Here is a 10,816-nt window from a genome sequence, read left to right on the forward strand (position 1 = left end):
GCAAGTCACCATTGGCCAGCACATTTGCCTGTGTGGTGGCAGTGAAGACCCTTCACATGGAAAAAATAATCAATGCGGGGCCTTTGCATATGATTTGTGTGCGAGCTGTGAAGGGAAATGCACAGCACCGAGTCTGGCAGACAGTAGTTTGAGCAGACTGCTCATGTGAACTGAAATCAGAGCTTTTGAGAAGCTGAGAACTACAAGGGTATGGTACGCTTAGCACACACACACATACACACACACGTACAGTCACACTCAGGAACATGCACACATACTTTATACATACATTTACAAACAGTGGAAACAGCTGTCTGGAAAGTGAAAGTTCTATGGGTCTGTCTCAGCTTACACCAACATCAATAACAGAAAATTAAGAATGTGCATAAATCTGACAATAAGAAAACTCACGGGTTAAGATGGCAGGACCTAATGTCCTTCCTCATAAGGGCTTATTTATCAAAAATGCAACCTGCTTGGAACATCCTGTTTCACAAGCATACAAAGCTCGGCTGAGAATAGCACCAGCCACAAATAAGTTTAGTCCAAGTGCACTGGAGGACAAAAAAAAAGATAGACTTAGCTGACTAGGATGGAATTTTATAGGTTTCTTTTTCTTAGCTTGAGACAACCAGTTGAGATGAGGAAATTACTAGTCCCAGCGCAATAACAATCTGGCACATAACCTACCTCTGCTAAATTGCAAACCCTTGTTTTTGTACAAATTAAGCAATCAACAAACATAACTTGTTTAATTAGAAAGCGTTGGAGACACAGGTTTACTTCCTTTTTTTTTTTTTCGATCCGCCAAGCTAACCAGCTGCTACCTCTAGCATCATATACAAAACAATGATCCGAGTCTATGCTACTAATCTTCTCATATAACTTTCATTGTCTCAGCCAAATAAATGTGCTGTGTTACTAAAATGCCAAACTTCATTAATGCTTGTCAGCTTCTCATAGCAAACCTTTTCATTTCTGAATCTATGTTGATCATAAAATTAGCTGCATGACTATAATGAAAAAAGTCGCTGTTAGCTTATTTTGAGCTACAAAAATGCCTAACAAGTACCAGTAGACTGAAGAAGTTACTTGGAAGTGATGAAACGTTTCTCCCACTGAAAACGCTACGTCCAGATGAACAGAATCAACCACTGTCACCTTTTAAGTGACAGTGGACACCTACAGCCAACTTAGTCACTGTGTCACAATGTGTATACATCCTTTAAGACACTTCCATGTTGTACATTATCTGCACTTACACTCTGCATTCATTTACACAGTGTAGAATTTGTGAAAATGTACAAGTTATCAGTCATTAGACCACAAAATAATAAATTTTTCAACACTGAAGATATTCTTCTACATTAAATGCAGATAAATTAGTGCGTGGCGGATATAAGAGTCTTAAGACTGATCTCCATACCAATATTTGGCCAACGTATAGGGTGATATTTTCTTTACATTCAGATTCTCCCATCTCTGCTTCACCTATTTAAATTTAAATGTATTTTTATGCCATAAATTTTGATTTTATCCGGTCATTAAGTGATGACGTGACGAATCCTACTTCCGGGCCTAAAGTAGTCTGCGTTTAATATGGCTTTTGTGTTTTTAACATGTTTAATGTTATGTATTTTCTTCTATTTAATCTCAAAAAGCTCCTAAAACAGTCAGTGATCACTGTTGACCTCCCTCGGCTTTTATTACCGCTAATCATTTATTTACGCTCAGTTTTTAAAACCTTAGGATGTAACTACAGCCCAGCCAATGCAGCAATATATGAATGACTAACCTCGTATTGTGGATGGATTATCCCAGTTGTTCTCCTGGCTGAAGTCCTTTTACAGCATCCTGCCATGCGATTACATTTGTTCCTGACCACCGAGAAGACTCACATTAACTTTTATCGAGTGGAAAAAAAGTTAGCTTGTTTATATTATGCTAACATAGCTATGTCGCTAGCGGTCACGTAGCACATCATTATATACCAGCTAGCCAAACTTCAGTAACCCTACAAACATCACTGCTGTTTAGTTTTCTGTCTTCATTTATGTTGGAAGTGATAACAGAGCTGTACGTTTTAATTTGTTTCCAAAACCCCGCAGTCAGGACATGCTATATTGTATTTAGATCGAAGCTAGCAAGCTAACTTCCTGCTAACTTCTAACTCCGTTAAATGTCATAAATTCCGTTTTCATGGATGCCTGGATGTTAAACTGAATTGTTACACCTGGTAGAGCAGAACGCTGATCATTTTATTAAAGATGAAAGACTTTAGACAGTTTTTCAACTCTCAGTAATGCCATAGTGATCGTTTGATATATGGACCTGCAGCGGAGTTTAGGCCCAGACACGGCTAGTGACGTCAGACTTAACGACCGGATAGGCAAATAGCTCATATAAATTAGTACCTGAAAAAAAAGCAAAAAAATTACCTGTGTTAGCAACCTAACTAGCATTAGTTATTTGTATTTCCCCCTGTATGCTCAAATTTTTAAGCATGATCAGACATTAACCATTGGGTACTTATAGAACCCTTAATTTAGCACTCAAAATAACAATGGAAGTTATGGAAGTACTTGATTTGTGACACAGTGAGTACTAGACGATATTCCCACTTAGCCACCTAGCATATTTATCATCACCATTGCAAATATATAGATATAAAAAAATATTGATATTTAGCCACATTTAAAATATGTCTTGTCTTTTTTTGGAATAAATTCTATAATAGTCGTAGCACACAACATACTGTCTCTATATGATCTATGGTTATGAAGAGATGAGGTGTTAGCTAACCTCAAAAATAGTACACAGTCAGTGGGAAGCCAGAATAGAGCTTTACATGTGCAGATTCACTTAAGCAAGCTTTTTGATTTGGCTCCCTTTACAAAATTACAAAAAAAAAATAAAAAATTAAAGATGATAGAATCCATCACACCTGAACATATACAGTATAAAACCATTTGTGCCATATTTTCCTGATTGTCAGTCATAAAGTGTGCTAGCTTGATTGGCAGGCTTTACGAAAAAAAAATAGGGCTCAATGAGTACAACCGGTTTGCCCTCATTCATTGCTGTTGTTGTCGAGATCTTTGCACTGCAGTTCTCCTCCAGCGTAGTTGATGCCGGGGATCTTGACGCCAAACCGGTCTACGCACCAGCAGATCCCCCTTTTGCGACCGCGAGATGGCTTGCACTGTGGGTAAAGAAAGCAAGACTGGAATAAAGAACTTGTTTTCCAATCATTTGTTGTGGCATTTTGACTTTGTTAGACTGTCAGATATCAAAGTAGCAGTGCACTCTAACTTTTTGATACATTTGTACCTGTTTGCGCTTGAAGAAGCCCTTCTTGTCACAGTTGGGAACATACAGTGAGAGAGCAAAGACCTGAGACGTGTCCTTCATGGCCTGGATGAGATTATCTAGTTTTCTTCTGCAGGGGCCCTAGAGTCACACAGAACATAAATCTAAATGTCTGCTTGATTACAATGCATATACATGCAAAATATTTCAATTCTGGTTAAAAATTATCTGGAAAATTTAAGAAGCCACATGCAGTGGTATGCAATATCTGATTTTGTAGAGCCAAAGTTTGTTCAATCAGAGGGAAAAAAAACTAAAAATAAAAAATTGCTCAAAATCTTGCAAAAAACCAACAGTCAGTGTTTTTTTTTTCTTTTCTAATTTTATTTACCTTGGTATGCATCTTTGTAATCTCTACATCACTTACAAAATGAGGATCCAGTTTATCTATGCTGAGTGGAGCCAAGTTGCTGGCAGGCCCAAGCTTGGCCAGCTGCTTCTTACGGTCCTTGGCCTGCTTCATGGCCTGGGCCTTGCGACTGCTAATGTGATCTCCATATAAGGGCACCTTTGTTTGTGGTGGGACTGGGACACGTAGCATGTCATCATGAGGCTGTCCACCTATTTGGGAGGCAACAAGACACAAAAGAGGTAGATCGTTTTAGTCGGCCCATAGGTATTAGTTTTCTGGGGGAAAAAAGTGTTATTTACACCAAAATGCATTGCGGCTATGGCCCCATGTGTTCCTTTGGTATAAAACATTTGCTATTTTTGGAAAATTTCGAAAGCCTTAAAAACCTGTTGTTGCTGGATTTCAGAGTCTGTTGGAGCATTATTACTGCCAACAACATAACACTGAAGAATGTAATTTAGCACAATAAAACTAACAGTTTTTGCACTGAACCAAAAAGTGTATTGCACCATGCTTGGGCATGTACAGATGCGTGTTTCTCCAAGGGCTAATAAAGCAGAAATACTCAATCTTTTTCTGGCATGTCCTGCTTTAGGAGCTGAAAAAAGTTCTGAGTTTCCCAACTCACTTTTAGTATAGTAACTGGTAGAGTCCCACCAGTATACAGGATTTTAAGACAGGTAACAATATCAATATTTGGTGATGTAAATATCCTATATGTCGGCCAATATTTTTTTTCTTTCAGGTACAGAAAGCATGCACAATTTCCCTATAGAAATGCTAAGTGAGTCATTAATAAGATAATGACACAATGTAGTTTAAAAATAATCTTATCATGGCAAGTTGAGGATGACTGTTTTTAGACTTTGTTCTACTCAGATCAGCTGATTGTGTGTTTCAAAAACACGTTATGCCAATCGGGAAGTTGCATAGTGCCCTCTGGTGGACACACTGCACAACATCAACACTCATAACATAGTTGAAGGGTATTTCTTCCATCTTTTCTTTACTTTCATCAATCTACTTTTATAAATACAGATATAGTTAGATTGGCAAAGAGTGAATATATATCACAAACATCAAACAATGTTCTTACACATGTAACATATCTGCCTGTGTCAGAAACCTAGCAAGCATTAATCATTTGTGTTTGCTCTTGATGTTCAAATTTTTCACCATGAGCAGACATTAATCATTTGGTTACTCATTGAACCCTTGAGTATGAACACATTTATGCACTCAAAATAAAAAGTCTTTTTATGATTTATTGGTATGAATAGATGAGGTGTTAGCTAACCTGAAAAACAGTACACAGTCAGTGGAAAGTGACTTATGAAGTGGTTGAATGGCAATTCTCGTGTTTCTTCTTTACATTTTAATTTTTAATTTTATCAGCTGTTATAAATGTCAGTAAGTGTCAAATAAATGCCAGCATGATGCTTTCAATAACAAAAAGTTTAACTAAATCTTTTTAATGCTGATCCTTTACACTAGGGCTGCACGATTTTGCATAAAATGAGAATCACGATTTTTTTGCTTAGAATTGAGATTACGATTCTCTCACGATTTTCTTTTCCAATATAAATATTTATTGCGCTTATTCGTATTCGCTAACTTCGTAACAGTTGAGACTGAACATAAAAACAATAAATAAACATAAAAACAACAAATGTCTCACATTTTGTTGTTGCCGCAAAATGTTGTACTGCTTGAAATTCCGTCTCCACCGTTGCTCGACACTGCGTGTATAGAGCAGGTAGTGCAACAATAGAAAAACAGTTGCGGGACGGCACTGTGTAGCGTTTGTCTAGGGTGTTGATCATTTTCCTAAATCCCTCGTTTTGCACAGTGTTGATGGGAGCCATATCTTTGGTCAGGTGATAAGTAATAGCCTCCGTAATGTCTCTGCCAATTTTAGCAGCCAGCTTCTGTATCACGTGGTATAAGGCTCCGCCCTTGTCATTTGTTGAGCAGGAAGAGTGAGCGCTTGTTTTCATGCAGATTACGTCCCGGATCAAAATGCGGTACAATCGTCGTCATCTTTTTTTTTTTTTTTAAATCATTGTCATTTATGAGATCGCACATAAATATGAATTGAGATCGCGATTTTCTAACAATTAATCGTGCAGCCCTACTCTACACCCCACAGTTTGGGAACCAAACAAACAGATTTGCAGCCCAACAACTGTAAAGCATGTCTCTGTTAAACATGGCTTCCTTTACTGCAAAAATTTGAGTCACACAGGACTACTGTTCAACATTTCATCTGCAGTCAGTAATGGTGGGCCATTTCCACTGGATGCTTACACGTTAAAGATGAAAAACAAAACAAAAACAGCAGTAGTAATCATTCCAACAAGTCAACAGCTGTAATATTAGTCCTGTGTGAACATGGCTCGACATGATGGGTCAAAATTAAGAGCACCATGACTTCCAACCTGGATTTGCAACTTCTTGAACTGCCAAATTAAAAAGCTCAAGAGGGCACAAGGCAGCAGTTTCCAATTTGGAAATGTCACAACACAACGTGATGATTTCACTTGCCCCAGCTAAATGCTTATTTAGCACAGTTAGTGGCTACAAGCCAGATTCAGATTGGATGTGTTGACATACGGGACAACATAAGCTACATTTATGGCAAGTCAGGCTGCCAGTTTGGGGTATATGTAGACCAGGGGTTTTAAAACTTTTATAGCAAGTGACCTAAATGAGATATTTAGTCTCACCCTGGCACCCATGGCCATGAAAACATGCTATTACCCTTGTCATGTGGCAAGCCACCAAAAAACAGCCGCAACCCATTTTGGGTACCAACCCCCACAGAAAGCTTCATGTACAAGTATCTTTCATCTGTGCAAAAACACTGCTCTGTGCTAAATTTTGGGGAGTCGCACAAACCTCAGCACTCGCCCCTCTCCCTTGTCCCCACCCTCAGCCGCAGTGACTGCACTGAGGCCAGAGTGAGTGACTGTGGCTATTTTCCCCCCCAAACAGCACTATAAACTGATATTTCATCGGGTTTCTATCCTGAAACATGCATTAACTTTGCATGTGTCCTAAGCCCTCGTTGGCCCATTTCCACTGCTGTGTCACGCACTTGTTTCCGCTTTCGTTTTGGCAGATTGAAAACTCCACATATAAACCTCTGTAGTTCTGCCAGTGACATGGTCGCTAAGCTACTAAGCTAACTGCGTGGTGAACTGAGGTCACTGTGTAGTTGCAAATGATGCTTAAAACCTCGATGACTGACGATGATGAAGCTCATGATGATGATGTCATCCATCCATTCCCCTTAATGACAGGTTCTTGGAAAAAAGAGATTCCCCCTAGTTTCCTGCTGACAATGTTTTTTTTCTCTCTCTTTCCCCAGGGAAATCTGAGGCAGCTCAGCGCCAGTATGTCCAATCAAGTCTTCACTTGCTAATCCCCAAGCTTGTCTAATCTGACGTGTGCTGACTGATCACATCTTTCACTTTTTTCCCCTTTCTTCCTGCCTCTTTTCCTCTTCGTGATCCTGGAGAGCTATGCAGCTCCCTGCAGGAATTAATGACTTAAAAAAATATTTTCTTCATCTTCATCTATCTAATCTTTCCATGTATTCTCCCTTGCCACATCTGTCCAGATGTTACTGTTAGACATCCTTTCAAATGTAAAAACTAGATTCTACCTATTTTTAGCTGTTGTTACAACTTAAATGCCAGCTTATGTCACAGGTTTTCTGCTCTCTGACAAACAGCAAATATGGAAAATATGGTCAGACTGCACACACGAACACTTGTGCATTAATATAGCTGTACATGCCTATTATGAATGCATATATGTACGCATATCCACAGCCCAGGGTTGTCAGGTGTCTGCAAAGCGTTTTTACTCTATGGGGCATGTGCTCATGGGTGTGCATGTGGGTTTTTTTGTTTAATTTATGTGTCAACAGAACGCCCAGCAGGAGATGGGGAGTTCATGATGAAGCTGACTGCCGGACAGACAGACGGGGGATCAGAAACCCACGCTCAGCCTGCATTCTGCTGAATCACTGCACAGCCGGGGCCTGCCTGCAGCGCCGAGCTGGAGAGAGGGGGAGGGAGTGGAGGGAGAAGACTGTGTATAGACGTGAAGAAGAGGAGATCAGGACGGGACTAACAAAGACTGACGAGAGGGAGCAAATAAGTAAAGGTGAACGGATCAATCCAGATATCCATAGTATCGATACCAACGCTGGTATTGGTATTGGATTGATACTAGTGATAGGATCGATGCTTTGCTTCTATCCTCTATCTTCAGTATGTCTTTCACTGAATTGTATTAAATTAATTATTGACAAATGTCACATGTATTTTATTTATAGCTTATGACACATTTAAAATAACAGGCAGATTTAGATAAAAAAAAAAAAACAGTATCAAGATACATAAAAAGCTGAAAGGTGTGTTTTATTGTGGGAAGTAAAAATCACAGCTCTCTCTCTCAATGCACTCTTCTACATAAGCTGCTATTACAAATTAAATGTATCGGTATTAGTATCAGCAATATTGGCCCAGTCTTTGCTTGGTATCGATCGTATATCATACTGCACAACAGCACTGTAAGCAAATAACACATTTCTGGCTGAGGATCAAAACTGACCTTCAGTTCAAAAGTAAGATTTTGATTCACGCTCTTTTCCCATTTTCCACCTCTTGTTACTGGACTTTATGCCAATATCACAGAGCAAGAAAATAGTTCAAGTTCTTTTTTTTTTTCCTTGCTCAGCCCGCTGGCGTTTAAAACAGAGTAGGAATATTTATGTTTCCATTGAAACTCTGCAGGAAAAACGGAGCAAGAGATAGAATGGAAACGGTGAATCGTGGAGATGGTGGGATAGTGAATGAGGTGGCGGAGAGAAGGAGAAGAAGAAGAATAGGTTGGAAAAGATGTAGAGGGACAGCAGCCAGGCAGGGAAAGAGGAGAAGAAGGCTGTGTGTTGGGACAAAAACAAAGGTGGGTCAGGTGTGTGAGAAAAGGCACAGGTGGTAGACGAACTGACAAAAGAAAGGAAGAAAGGTCTAAAGACAAAAAAAAAAAAAAGAGACAGGTAACCATAGAGGAAGGTATGTGGGCAAAACATGATTTCACACCTTGAAGACAATGAGTGCAAGCTAAGGCAGCTCTGCTGGAGCCACAGAGGAGCCCCGCTGAGAACCACCTGTAATCTTCTCCCTTTTTATTTCGTCTGACTGGAAGAGGGAGGGGAGGAGAAACGGGACGCCGCTGATTTAAGACTTGCAGACCCACAAGGGCCCTATAGTTGATCACCACGGGACACACCAACTGCTCAAAGAGTTCACGGGGGTCAGCTCAAGTGCTGAGGAGACTCCCATCAACCCCTCAGAAGCAAACTGAGTAGAAACAAAGTTGCAGGAGAGCGGAAAGCGCAGTGAGATTATTCATCCTTCTCGCTCTCTGAAAGGGAGTTTGTGCATCTCTTGTGGGCTTCATCAAAATTCCTGCACTGACAAGGGAGGAGTAACATCTCTCTCCAGCTGTTTACTATTTCTTTGCACCGTCAGATCTTTGGGTGAAGCAGGAATTCGCGCGATGACACTATCAGAGCTGTCACGGAGAACATGGAAGTGTTACTGCTGCGTAACCCACATTTCCCATTTGTCCCTTTATCTTTAAACTAACACACACAGCACTAAGAGTAACCGCCTCTCCATGTTCCCTTCACAGGTAACCCTTCACAAGCCTACCTTTTGACGGATGCAGCAGTTTGTACAACTTCTCGTTCCTGCACACCCCGCGGCCGTGCAGGAGCGCGTGCAGCGGCTTCTCCTCTCCGTTCTTGGGCAGGCAGCGGAGCCCGCGCGTGCATGGCCCTGTGTACACACCGCACGGCTGGCCCTCTTCGAGCGCGCAAGTCATGCAGCACCCGCAGCCGGGCTCCTTCACCGGCTGACAGCCCACAGGCACCGGCGGGCACATGGACAGCACCTTCTGATCGCATGGCTCGCACGGCACGTAGGACGAGTCGCAGCCGGCGATGGTCAGCAGCGGAACCAGCAGGAGGGAGAGGCGCATAGGCATGGTGGGTGCGGGTCTGGAGTGAAACTGCGTGGATTGGAATGGAGTGGAGTGGTGACGAGTCGGTGGAGAGGAGTATCAGCTAAGCGTTGCGGAGAATCCTTTCTATGTCTCTGGTCTCAGTCCGAACATCAGGCGGGTGCGAGTCGCATCCACAGGTGCCTCTGCGCGCTCACTTGTGAGTGGCAGCGTATCCGATACTCGCGTGCTCTCTCACTCTGCCGTCCTCCTTAAAACCCCGCAGAGTTACCAAGAGTTGAAAAAAGAGCCAAACAAACAAATGAAATTATCCAGACACCACGTAAATCTCCCTTAAGTGATGCCCGGTTCCGTTTACGCGCAGGCTGCTCCTCTTCAAATAAAAAAAGGAAAAAAAGAAAGCCCGCTGATTCTCTCTCTCTCTCTCTCTCTCTCTCTCTCTCTCTCTGTGTGTCTCTCTCTCACTGTAGGTTACTTCGCCCGCGCAGATTGCGAGCAGAATGTATAATCTGCGGCTTTGAGCTTGCCTTTTAAAAAAAGAAACTGCCAGAGGCGAAGCCTGTAACGACGGGCATGTCAAACAACGCGTGGAGGGGAGGAGGAAGGGGGGGGGGGGGGGGGGGGGGAATCAGAGGGAGGCGCACTTGTCAAGTCCGTGCGCTGAGATGCTGATTTCACAGGGCGGGTGCTGGCATGTCTCCAGATCTGCCAGACACTAGACGATGCTCCCGTAGGCGATTGAATGAGACCTTATCTTTCTCACTGCACAGTTGCCATTTAGGTATGGTCAGTTTGAAAAAATGAATAAGTCCGTTTAAAATCTAAAGCAGAGGTGTTAAACATAAGGCCTGGGGGCCTGAAGCAGCCTGGCAAAGACTTGACAGGTTTAGTGGACCCATTTTGAACTTTTAACTCTATTTTCAGTCACGGTCAAGTGTGTGGAAAACAGAGAGATAGGATCCAAAAGCAGGACTCAGCAGGCCATCTTGGAATATGCACAGTTTTGTTGCTCGAGCTCCTTGGCATGAAGGCAAATGACTGAATAGACAGGGTGCG

At 41.8% G+C, this 10,816-nt stretch overlaps 1 protein-coding gene across 3 annotated transcripts; it reads right to left on the reverse strand.

Moving 5' to 3' along the window:
* Positions 1-2,893: 2,893 nt before the first annotated feature.
* igfbp5a (insulin-like growth factor binding protein 5a) lies at positions 2,894-9,784 on the reverse strand. Of its 3 annotated transcripts, none has more exons than XM_085347074.1 (4): positions 9,451-9,784; positions 3,737-3,930; positions 3,331-3,450; positions 2,894-3,202 (listed from the first exon to the last, which is right to left on the reverse strand). In XM_085347074.1, exons 1-4 carry the CDS (start codon positions 9,782-9,784, stop codon positions 3,071-3,073), a joined length of 780 nt encoding a protein of 259 aa, XP_085203200.1. In that variant the 3' UTR covers positions 2,894-3,070. The 3 variants fall into 3 exon arrangements, with proteins under 3 accessions (XP_085203200.1, XP_085203199.1, XP_085203201.1); XM_085347073.1 differs by having other exon boundaries at positions 3,701-3,930; XM_085347075.1 differs by having other exon boundaries at positions 3,737-3,894; positions 9,451-9,778.
* Between the last annotated feature and the right edge of the window lie 1,032 nt (positions 9,785-10,816).

Source organism: Diplotaxodon limnothrissa, linkage group LG23 (genome assembly GCF_057381915.1).
Source record: "Diplotaxodon limnothrissa isolate DT_005_m linkage group LG23, D_limnothrissa_male_GT1.1, whole genome shotgun sequence".
Lineage (NCBI taxonomy): Eukaryota > Metazoa > Chordata > Actinopteri > Cichliformes > Cichlidae > Diplotaxodon > Diplotaxodon limnothrissa.